We start from the raw sequence: 12,090 nt of genomic DNA on the forward strand, positions 1-12,090 counted from the left end.
ATTTTCTCGTCTCACTTTCAAACTTATCTTATATTAATTAAATAAATAAATGAATGATGAGCTAATATTAAATTTTATCCTACTTTAAATTTCAAATACCACTATTCTATTTTTCTAATAACCGAAATTGTAAATTGTTAATTTAAAACATTTTAAATAAAACAAATTATTTATCACGAAAACCAAACTTTGTATTAATATATTAAATATTTTTATTTTCACTATACAAAATTACATTTACTAACTTTTATTATTATTTGGTATATAAAGTTACATTTATTTAACTCGTATAATAAATGAGATTTTTTAAAGATGTATTATTTTATTATTTGGTAAACAATATTACATTTATTCAACACGTGTAATACATGTGGTTTTAAAGATATAATTTTTTTATTTGGTATATAAAATTACATTAAATCAACCCGTACAATATGGTTCTTATATATAACTTTTTATTATTTAATATATAAAATTATATTTATTCAACCTGTGCAATAAAAAGAAGTTTTTAAAGATATAATGTTTTATTATTTAGTATATAAATTTATTTACTCAACCCGTGTAATACACGGGGTTATAACCTAGTAATAGAATACAATAAATACATATGAAAGGCATTTGACATAGAGGTGTACAAAAAAAACCTGGTTTGGGCCCGATGAACTGGTTTTCAACCCGGCCCGATTCTAAAAAAACCGGTTTGAGCCCCAACCTAACCCGGCGGTTTGGCGTAGGTTCAGACTTATGTGTTGAGAACCAATTCCAACCCGAATCAATTTGGGACTGATCCAAAAGATATCCGGTTTTCCAATCCAAATCGGTTTCAGTGGGCTGGTTTTTTCAACCCTAAAATCACTTTATAACACGAACTTGTTTGGCCCATTTAAAAAACAGTTCGGTTTGGGCCCAAACTGGTTTCTGTACACTTTTAATTTGACATACTTTTTAAAAACATATCTAACAGCACACAGAACCCAAAAAAAGCCCAAAAAGACCACTCAACATGGGGCCCAAGTGCATATCAAAAGTAACATGGGCCAACTGGCAAGTAACCCACAATCCCACATGGCCCACATGGTCCATGAAAAACCCTGAAAAAAAGTAGCATATAAATATAGGGTAAAGTTCTTGTACAAATAATCTTAACATACTAAACATACAAATTGAAGGAAAACTCAAAAAGACAAGGTGGCATTTTTGTAATTATCAATAACTATCAAAGTTACTCTACAAATATACCTAAAAAAACCTAACCACTCCCCCCACCAAAAAAAAAAACCTAAACCCCCCACCCCCCCCCCCCACCCCCCAAAAACCTAAAAAAAACCTACCCCCCCCCCACCCCCCCAAAAACCTAAAAAAAACCTAACCCCCCCCCCCACCCCCACCCCCAAAAACCTAAAAAAAACCTAACCCCCCCCCCCCCCCCCCAAACCACCCAAGCTAAAATGCTAAAAACTAAACCCTCCAAAAAACCTAAAAAAATCTAAAAAAATAAAAAAAAAACACACAAATTATTTTATTTTATTTTTTTTAACATTTTTTATTAAAAAATCGCTACTTTTAGTAGCAGCCAAATTTTTTTTTTTTTTTTTTTTTTTTTTTTTTTTTTTTTTTTTTGCTAACGAAATGTAGCGATTTTTTAATAAAAAATGTTAAAAAAAATTTGTGTTTTTTTAGGTATTTTTGGTTGTAACTTTGATAGTTGGTGGTAATTACAAAAATGCCACCTTGTCTTTTTGGGTTTTCCTTCAATTTGTATGTTTAGTATGTTAAGATTATTTGTATTTGATCTTTTGCCTACAAATATAAACCCTATGTGAATCATTGTACACAATAATACTCTCTAAAAATAGAAGGAATGAGACAGAAATATATAAGAAACAACATTTCATACACATCTTAAAGTCACACTCTACTGAGTGCATCACCATCAATGATTAACAACAAGAAAGATTCATTTGATTTCTTCATGCTACAAAGAAAGATCCAAACACTAGCTCATTGAATGTTTTTTCCTTAAATAAATCCGCATGCGTCTACGATGGGACGTTGAAATGAAACAGCCACGAAATGACAAAGGCGAAAACCATACAAGCTAGCAAGAAGTTGAGGAACCGATGGCCTTGCCAGAAGTTACGGTTATCTGATGTGGCGTTTGTGGTCCCCCCAGGCGCGGTACCCGATGACATGGCGTCATTAGCTTCGTTCCACTGTTCCATTAGTTCAGCCTCGTTTGCACCAGCAACGTTATGTGCAATTGATCCACATATCTCACATGTTCTGAGGTTGTTACAAGTCAAATTAGTATATCATTTAAGTAAATTGATATATAGCTATAATCAATATTCAATAATGAGGTTTATACTCATAACGACATCCGTCTTTTCATACCAAACAAACCATCAATAATGAGGTTTATACTCATTACGACATCCGTCTTTTCAAACCAAACAAACCATCATTTTTACAAATGCAATAATTGATCATGTTTTTTTTTTCATTTACATGTTGACATTTACTAACCAGTGGCGGAACCAGAACGATTTAGTTAGGGGTTCATCATAAGCTTGTATTCTATACTGGTTCAAATTAGGGGGTCCATCTCAATGATTGTTATTCAAAAACTCAAATTTTATAAATAAAAATTCAAAAAGTTCCGGTGACCGGAGGGTCAACGGACCCTCTTGACCCCCCTCTGGTTCCGCCCCTGTTACTAACTTCTAGCATTTAATGAGTGAAACACAAACTAAAACTTTGGGAAGTTAGGTGCAAGAATATCGAGTATACAATGACAGATAGATATTATTGTTTGGAAAGTAATCATATGACTTAACTTACAAATTATCCAAGATTTTGACAGATTTCATATGAACTTACTTACTTACTCTAAACATAATTTACTTTAAGTCAAAGAGAAAGGAGTGACAAGAATGTGTAGCAAGAACCGGAATAAGAAGTGACATTTCTTAAATCATAGAGTAAATTGCCATTTTAGTCCCTAAGGTTTGGTCAAAATTGCCATTTTAGTCCAAATAGTTCTTTTTCTCCTCTGGGTCCCTGACTTTTCAATTTTCTTGCCTTCTTGATCACATTGCCTAACTAAGTCTAAAAATCTGGTTATAACCAGGGGTATTTTTGGCATAACTGTTGTGTAGAGATAACCAGAGGTAGCTTACAACATAATTTCTAAACCTTCTAAAAATTTAATGCCGAAAATACCCCTAATTATAACCTTGTTTTCAGACTAAGTTAGGCAATGTGATCAAAATGGCAAGAAAAAGGAAAAGTCAGGACCCAGATGAGAAAAAAAAAACTATTTGGATTAAAATGACAATTTGGACAAAAACTCAGGGACTAAAATGGCAATTTACTCTAAATCACACAATAAAAAAGAAAAGTATGATTTTAAAATAAATAAGTGCTGTATAGTACCTGATGCGAAGAAGTTGTTTAAAAAGGTTCGAGATTGCATAACAAAGGAAACCAACGAACAAAAAGATCGATGCAAGTGACCGTCAACGAAACCAACATCCAAACACTAGGAAAGATGTCGTCTTTAAGGATAAACGCAAGAATCATATGTCATATCAAACGAATAAGCAGAAACCGAAAGGCTCGATAAGCTTTTTACAAGTGCTCATGTTGATTTGAGTCAAAAGCACCCTTGAAATGACAAAAGCGAAAGCGAAAAGTAAAGAAACAAAGCAAATTCCCACACGATTAAAAGACGAATAAACAGATTCCATGTTTGCATACATAAAACATACTTAAGATTATTAGTTGGCAGCTTCTTTTTAGCTCTTAGAATCTTTTAATTTCATATAAACAGCTTTTTTTTCAACTTTATTTCTAACATTATTCCCTCCTTTTCTTCTCAAAAGTGTTGACTACCCATTTGTAGTTTTCACTCCTCACTTTACACATTTTTTCACCAAGATTTGTCACTGTTCATTCTTACATTGCACCTGGACTTGTCTCTTTGGCTGCTACTATTTATAAATCCCATCATTTAGCTATTAATCACCTCAATATTTAAATGGAAAAATTACAAGTTTTGTCCTTTATCTATATGTCACTTTTCAGGCGGTGTCCTTTTCAACGAATTTTGACAGGTTTTGCCTTTTACAGGGAATTTTGTTGCAAGTTACGTCCTTTGAGCCTAACCCAGTTAAATTTTTCTGCTAAATCTTATTACACATAGGTGATTTAGTTTTTTTACTTATTTAAAGGACAAAACTTGTAATAAGATTTCACAGAAAAATTTAACTGGGTTACGCTCAAAGGACGTAACTTGCAACAAAATTAGCAAAAACCTGTCAAAATTCATTGAAAAGGACACTGCCTGAAAAGTGGTATATAGATAAATGACAAAACTTTTAATTTTTCCTAATTAAAATGTAAAAGCCTCTTTCATTATAGGTAAGTTGTATGCACAAAAAGGTAAACTAAATCCAACAAGAAACACACAAGCAAGCAACATTATTTCCAAAACAGAACAAAAACCCTAAACATATGGATGTTGACTAGTCAACAAAGCTTGAATCTTTAACAATATTTGGTATTGAAACATAGGTTTAGATCAAGAAAGATTGAAATGGGTATGTGAAAAAAAGAAGTAGTAAAAAGATTGAATGTTGAAAGATGAAACTTACTTATTACCCTTAATCTTGAACCAAGCTTCAGCACAATGTTTATGAGCAGCAGCTAAATCATCTTTACAAGAACAACCCAACTCAATAGGAATCCCATTCTCAGAATCTTGATTGGTTAAATCAATACTCAAATGACAAATCCTACAATCCCTTTCAATCTTTGACAAATGTACCTTATCATTGTGGGCCCCATCACCACCACTTTCCAGATCCACCACCGAGAAATCTGACACCGTGGATTCCCTCCCTTTCTCCTCCTCCTCCTCCTCCTCATCAGATGAAGAAGAAGATACCACCACCACCCCTACAATCTCAATGCTGACATCAGAACCACCGTCGCCGCCGCTGGCCGCGGTGGAATGACGGCGGGAGTGGTCTTGAGCTTCCAAATCGAGATGGGTTGGTTGTAAAGTTGCCATTTTGGGATATAAAGAGAGGAAAAGATGTTTTTCATGTAATGGTTTAGTGGAAGTGATAGTACCATGAATGCTTGGAAGCACCCACCCTTCAAATCAAATGAATGATCTACTCTCTCTCTATATATATATATATATCTGTGTGTTGTGGTGTGGTTGTTTCTCCGGTTAATCGACAGCCATGGTTGAAAAGGGAGAGAGGTTGTAGAAACTGGTGAATGAATCTATGTATGAATTAAATAGTAGCACAGAGCACGGGAACAGATACAGATGGGTGATTTTGTGATTTTGTATTTTTGCCTCCTCCAATTTATTTTATTTTACTTGTGATTTTGTATTTTTGCCTCCTCCAATTTATTTATTTATTTTTCAACATTTTGTATTTTTGGTTACCTCAATTTCTCAATACCATAGATATTTTTTTTTTCGAACATATTAAAATTTTATATATAATATCTATCGTCCTTGTCTAACAGAAAAATAAGGTTGTGTGTTATGCTTTCGTATGTCTCCATGCCCTCGTCACACACGAAAATTTTTTGTTGGCTTTGACACGAAGTCTACAAACGCACAACCATTGCTCGTGAAATCTCTCACGACAAGCCCACTTAGGCCCTTGGTGTTTCATGACCAACTTGATGATGTGGCATGGGGTTGTGAAACCGTAACGCACAACTTAATAAAGGGAGTTGAACATAAGCATAAAATGATTGCATGTTAAATATAGTTATAAAAAACTAAACTAGATGACAATAATATAAATTATCAATATATAAGAGCATTTGTAACGGAGGTGTATGGAAGAACTAGAATATAATGTGGTAAGTCACTAACGGTGAAGCAAAAACATCGTATTGCATGAAAACTCAAATATTTGAATGAGTTATGAAAGTATTGAATGAGAGATCGTTCAATGAAAAAATGAGTTATACATTAAAATGATCTAGTTAATAAGGAATATTGAATTTTAAGTATTTGTTGTTATTTGTTGTTGGCCGTCAACAGTGCTAACTTCAAAAATAACCACTAGCAGTCCCAACTATCAACATGTTGGCCTCTAATGGATCCTGACTAATAAAACCCTAACGTTGTTAGTCTCCGGAAAACGTTTTTGGCCGAAAAACTCAATATTTTCGTCACAAACCCTCTTTGTAACCTTCTTACGGACCTTTAACATTTTCTAGTAAAAGCCTCAATTATTGAGGTCGCCGGAAAACTCGTTGTTTACCGAAAAACTTTATTTTGCCAGGAAAACTCAACTTTTTGGCAGGAAAACTAAACATTTTCGTCCCAAACCTCTTTATAACCTTAGACCGTACCTTTAGAAAACTTTTTCCAATGGAGGCCAATATATTAATAGTTTGGACTGTCAGTGATTATTTATGAAACTGAGACTGTTGGTGGCCAAAAACGAATAGTTGAAATTATTAAAATATAATATTATAGTTATTAACTATTAACTAAAACAATATAATTAGTAGAATTTGTAACCTTCCAAGAAGATAAAAGAAATTGGGCCTCCATGGCTCCATTTAAAAAGTGAAAATTATTAGATTTAAGATGAGGTTTGAAATAAGTGAAAATTATAAGATTGAAGATGAGGACTGAGGTTAGAGAACGCTTAACTATTTGTTAAACATTCAAAACTTGTAATAAACGAATAGATATTTTTAGTCTGAGATTTTGTTTTTTCTCAAAAACATATTACGCCCTTAATAAAAAAAATTATGACGACATTAATGGCATTTTCTCGTAGCTGTCCACCTCCACGCCCCACATGGATTTATAACAAGACACGTCTGCTCATAAAGCCTTTAGAGACTATCATGTGACAAGTGGCGAAAAGTGTAAGAGGGTGTTTTATGCGACTTTATATCACAAAAGGGTGTACTCATAAAGCCTTATACCCGTCATTGATGTCGTACGTATTTCTGTAGGCGAGTATACATAACGCGGAAGTTACTTTTCGAATCGAGGTGAATCCTATATATCCTTTCGCATCCATTCTTTGCTTGAAGTAGTCATACTTAGCTTTCAAATCATCATTAATGCGAAAAAATAACTTTTGGCTCGTCCTAAACCGGCGCCTAAAAACATCGAGGCCGTGAACCGGTGTCGGATCAAAATAATCTTTCATCAAACGCCCTTTTGCGGCTTTCGGGTCTTGCAAAATAAAAGTGCGCCTCAAAACGGGGTGTGGAGGAGAACGGCTAACGTGTTGCATGGCTTGAATCACGAGGGCACTAACACTCGTAACCGCTTCTTCCTCCGCAATTTCTTCGGATGAAAAAAATATTCGGTAAAAAATCGGTGAACGAACCTGCTATTTCCAAACCAATTAACATCTAATCAGGTGACTATCCGAATAACAAAATAACAAACCATAGAAAGCATACTACTATTTTCAAAAGTTAGGAAAAATATGAAACCTCCCATCCGAGCAATTAACTCTTCAATTAATATATAAATCCACATATACTAAGGGTGTAAGGGGTGCTCACCTCTTAGGTGAGTCCCCCCTCTTACACATAACCAATCAGAAAGTGCCACGTCAACTCCCCTCTAACACTCCCCTAATACCCCTTTTTGATGGCGGCACTCCCCTCTTAGGTGAGTTCGAATTTTTTTTTTTTTTTTTTTGTAAAATTATGGATGTTTATAAATTAAATAAAAGACATTTCATTAAATTAAAAAAAAAATACATTCAAATAGAAAATAAAAAACACATTCAAAGTAGAAAATAAAAATTACATTAAAACTAGAAAATTAAAATTTTAGAAATCGCATGGCCACCCGTACTTGTTAGCGATTTCTCGCTTTCGGGCGAGTATGAACGGCAACATACTTGGCGGAACATCGTCGTGCGGCTTAAGGGGGTTGTGAAGTGTATCCGAAAGGGGGTTGTGGTTGAGCATTTGCACCGCTCGAACCATCTCGAGACGGTTTCGAGACCCGTCCCTTAGTTTTTTTCTTGGCCTCGCGGGGTCGGTTCTCCATTGCTCGGTGTAAAGGGGGTGTGGTTTGAGAGTATAAAAAATAAAAAGTGAAGTGGGTGTGGTTGGAGAGTTTAAAAAATGTGTGAGAATGAGATGGTTTGAGTATAAAAAAATGGTGAGAATGAGATGGTTATTTATATATGTTTAAAAAAAGTGACTTTTTTTTATTAAAGAATCCGACCGTTGAAAAGATCCGTTCCTCAATTCTCGTGCATTTTCACGCGGTGAGTCCACACCCAAATCACCCCCCGATTCGGGACCCCGCATTGATGGCGGCGGTGTTCCCGATCGGGGACTACCATCACCGAACCCTTCACCGCTTACACCCCGTACACCCTAACATCAAAAGTAGTTGACTGATGCATGATAATATAGGGTAGGGATATGGTAAAAAGTGTCTAAAGTGTGAGAAGGGTAAGAAGTGTTTTAAACCATTGGATATTTGATCTAATGGTTGAGATCAATAGGGTATAAAAATGTAAATTGTGTTTTAATTAGAAGGACCTTATGTAAAATTGAAGGGCAATAGTGACTTTTCCAATGTTTCAAATATGGTAACCGTTTCAAAACCCCCATCAATCTCCTAAAAATCAGCGAATTTATGGTAACCGTTTCAAAACCCCCATCAATCTCCTAAAAATCAGCGAATTTCTCGTACAGAATAAATTCTTCGATTTCCTTCACAACAAATTTTATAACACTATAAGAACAGTATATTACATGATAAAACACTATAGGAAGATATAACACTATCTGTTTACTGTAAAACACTATATATAAATAAAACACTGTTGATGGGGATAAAACACTATGAAAAGGAACAGTACATTACATGATAAAACACTATAGGAAGATATAACATTATCTGTTTACTGTAAGACACTATACAGAATAAAAAACTATTTATGGGGATAAAACACTATGAAAGGAACAGTATATTACATGATAAAACACTATAGAAAGATATAACACTATCTGTTTACTGTAAGACACTATATAGAATAAAACACTATTGATGGGGATAAAACACTATGAAAAGGAGATTAAAGATGGCCTGTACATAATATAACACTATTGACTGGGGAATATAACACTAAAACAAGAACTTACCGTAAACAATTAAATGTATAGAACAATTCGAATTCGAATCAAATCCCTGATATATCGCCTGATATATCTCATCGCCAGTTTTTGGCAGTTATCTTTGGAAATCAATTAATTGATAATAATGGAAAATTACTAATACACCCTTTTGAATTAATTAAGATAAAGGACACTTGTCATTCCCAAATTATTTCTTACACTTCTCACAAAAGTCTCACTTTGTACAGGATCCTCTACCTGATAATATATTTATTTTTTATGATAAAGTATTTGAGATGTTAGTTATTAAAAAGCTTATGGGATAGAAGGCAGTTATTCTTAAGAAACTAAGGTAGTGTTTGGTATGTAGGAATGAGTGAGGGAATGGAATGGACTATTACGAGGGAATGGGGAAAAATGTGTTTGGTTGGTCAAGGTAATGGAATCACCCATTACATTTGCCATTCCATTCCCTCAAATTCATTCCATCCACACCCCTTGTTTTTTTTCCATTCCATTCCCTCTCCCACAATCATCACCAACACCTCTCACCACCTCCACCACTAGCCACCCACAAATGCTACCACCACCCGCCGTCACCAACTTATACCGGCGCCGCCACCCGTCGTGCCACCGCCGACCACCGCCACCAAACACCGGCGCCACCGCCACCATCCGCCGCCGCAACCACCCCCTCCGCCACCGAACTTTGGCACCAACACCACCATCAACCACTAAACATCACCGACCATCGCCACCACAAGCCACCACCGTCGCCACCCTCCGCCACCGAACAACGGCGCCACCACCGGCCACCACCACTCACACCGCCTACCTGCCACCACCACCCTTAGCCACAACATTAGCACCAGTTCCGACCATCGCCACCCTCCGCCACCGAACACCAACATCATTGCCGCCACAACCTACCACCGCCACTAACACCACCGCTGCCACCAACCGTCGCCGCCACCCACCGCCGCTATCCACTACCGCCACCCATCACCAATTTTATTCCTTCTTCTTTTCCTGCCTACCAAACACTACAAGGTAATGATTCATTCCATTACCACATGGTAACCAAACAAGACCATGGAATGGAATGATCCATTTCATTCCTTTGTCCATTCCATTACCTCGTCCATTCCATTCTCTCGTCCATTCCATTACCCCATACCAAACAGACCCTAAAGATAACTTAAAAAAAACTGTGAATATATAATGACGCATGAACTGAATGCCACTCGAATCGAAGTTCACTCGTAGCTTTGGCATCTAGTCAATGAACATTTGAATGTGGTTCCCCCTTCCCCGTAGCCATATAGGCGTCACCTCACCATCGAGTCCACCTCATCACTACTCCCCGTTATTAATTTTATTTTTATACACTTTTTTCAGGAAATTTCTAATAAATAAAAAAACAAACATAAATTCCATAAAATTGCATAAAAATTTCAGAAAATTACAAATAAATAAAAAAACAAACACAAAGTACCATCTAAAATTAAATACTAAAAAACAAATAAACCTACAAATACTACTACTCGTCGTCAACGAGATCGACACGGAAGTTATTCGAGATGTGAAGTTCCTTCGTCTTCGTCATCTTCTTCCATCTTGGCAATAATTTTCGCCGTCTCAAGCATGGCGCTAAGTAAAAAATTTCCCGCATTTTCCTCCTCCGATGAAGAACTCATGGCGACTATTTTTAAAAAATGGAGAGTGTGAAATTTTGTTTTAAAAAATAATGAGAGAGGAGGAGATTTTTTATAGAAAGCGTAGAGTGTAGTGAGGGTTTAGGTAAAAATGAAAGGTTTATATAGGGTTTAAAAATAAATTAATTGATTTTTTTTATAATTATAGCCGTTGCAACGGCATTATATTCAAACGGTCAAATTGTTTATCGGGGACTCGCTCCACCTCAGCTCCCCGATCAACATGTCGAGCCCACACCCCATCGTCTTATAATGGTACCAATAGAATATGATTGTAATCAGTTAATCATTATTCATTCAATACTTAATTAAAATAAAATTTTGGGTTGATGCCCAAAATTGGTTGAAGATATTTTGCAACGTTTTGTGATGGTGATCTATCAATGTGGTGTAAACAGTTGGTAGGCTTATAATATGTCGGATCATGAAGTGTTTTCTGTGTATCCATATATGGTTCTCACTGAAACATCTAATCGTTATTGTTTATAAACAGTATACCTAATATAACTCCAAACTTGTCCTCTTTTTTTATCAACATAAAATAAATTAAAGCTAAACATAACTAATTATATCCACAAAAATGGCTTTGAGTGCACTGGCGTAGCTTAGATTATTGAATTTAACATTAGTTCTACATGTTGTAACGACAAGTGTTATAGGATGTTTGTATTCAATTAAACATGTAAAGCCATATTTACGTAATCAGATGGTTGGGTTGATTATATAACGATGTATGTATATGTTGAATTGAAAGTTTTTTTTTTTTGCAAAAGTTGCAATTGTTTGGCCATAGGTGTGGACTCTCATGATCACCATTGACCCTCCATATTAGCGTCATGTCACCTACTTCTAATCAATCATCTAAAACCACTACTCTAAGGGGGGTAGGGGTGGTCATCACTCATCACTCACTCACAACTTCCAATCAAGTTCCGCCACGTCATCAACCATTATTCCATCACTCACAACCTTTTTTAGTGGAAATGTCTATCACTCACCACCACACCCAACAATTTCCCCACAACCAACAATTTCCCTCATCACCCAATACACTATCACGCATGAAAAATACCACGCGTTATAAAAATGGAGCGTGATAGACGGAGGTGGCAGTGGTGTTTTGTATCTTTCACGCGTGAAAATTTTCCATCACGGAAGAATTGTCCACCCCGGGTCCCCTAAGGGTGTGGTCATGACTCAAACCACTATTATCTTATTTTAA

At 35.7% G+C, this 12,090-nt stretch overlaps 2 protein-coding genes across 2 annotated transcripts; one reads left to right on the forward strand and one right to left on the reverse strand.

The window, feature by feature from the left end:
- Window positions 1-1,856: 1,856 nt before the first annotated feature.
- LOC110904826 lies at window positions 1,857-5,330 on the reverse strand. Its single transcript, XM_022150695.2, has 2 exons — window positions 4,659-5,330; window positions 1,857-2,286 (listed from the first exon to the last, which is right to left on the reverse strand). Exons 1-2 carry the CDS (start codon window positions 5,075-5,077, stop codon window positions 2,043-2,045), a joined length of 663 nt encoding a protein of 220 aa, XP_022006387.1. The 5' UTR covers window positions 5,078-5,330; the 3' UTR covers window positions 1,857-2,042.
- Window positions 5,331-9,730: 4,400 nt separating this feature from the next.
- LOC110907793 (proline-rich receptor-like protein kinase PERK2) lies at window positions 9,731-10,207 on the forward strand. Its single transcript, XM_022152722.1, has one exon. It carries the CDS (start codon window positions 9,731-9,733, stop codon window positions 10,205-10,207), a length of 477 nt encoding a protein of 158 aa, XP_022008414.1.
- Window positions 10,208-12,090: the final 1,883 nt, after the last annotated feature.

The sequence above is a fragment of the Helianthus annuus genome, chromosome 14 (assembly GCF_002127325.2).
Source record: "Helianthus annuus cultivar XRQ/B chromosome 14, HanXRQr2.0-SUNRISE, whole genome shotgun sequence".
In the NCBI taxonomy this organism is placed as follows: Eukaryota; Viridiplantae; Streptophyta; class Magnoliopsida; order Asterales; family Asteraceae; genus Helianthus; species Helianthus annuus.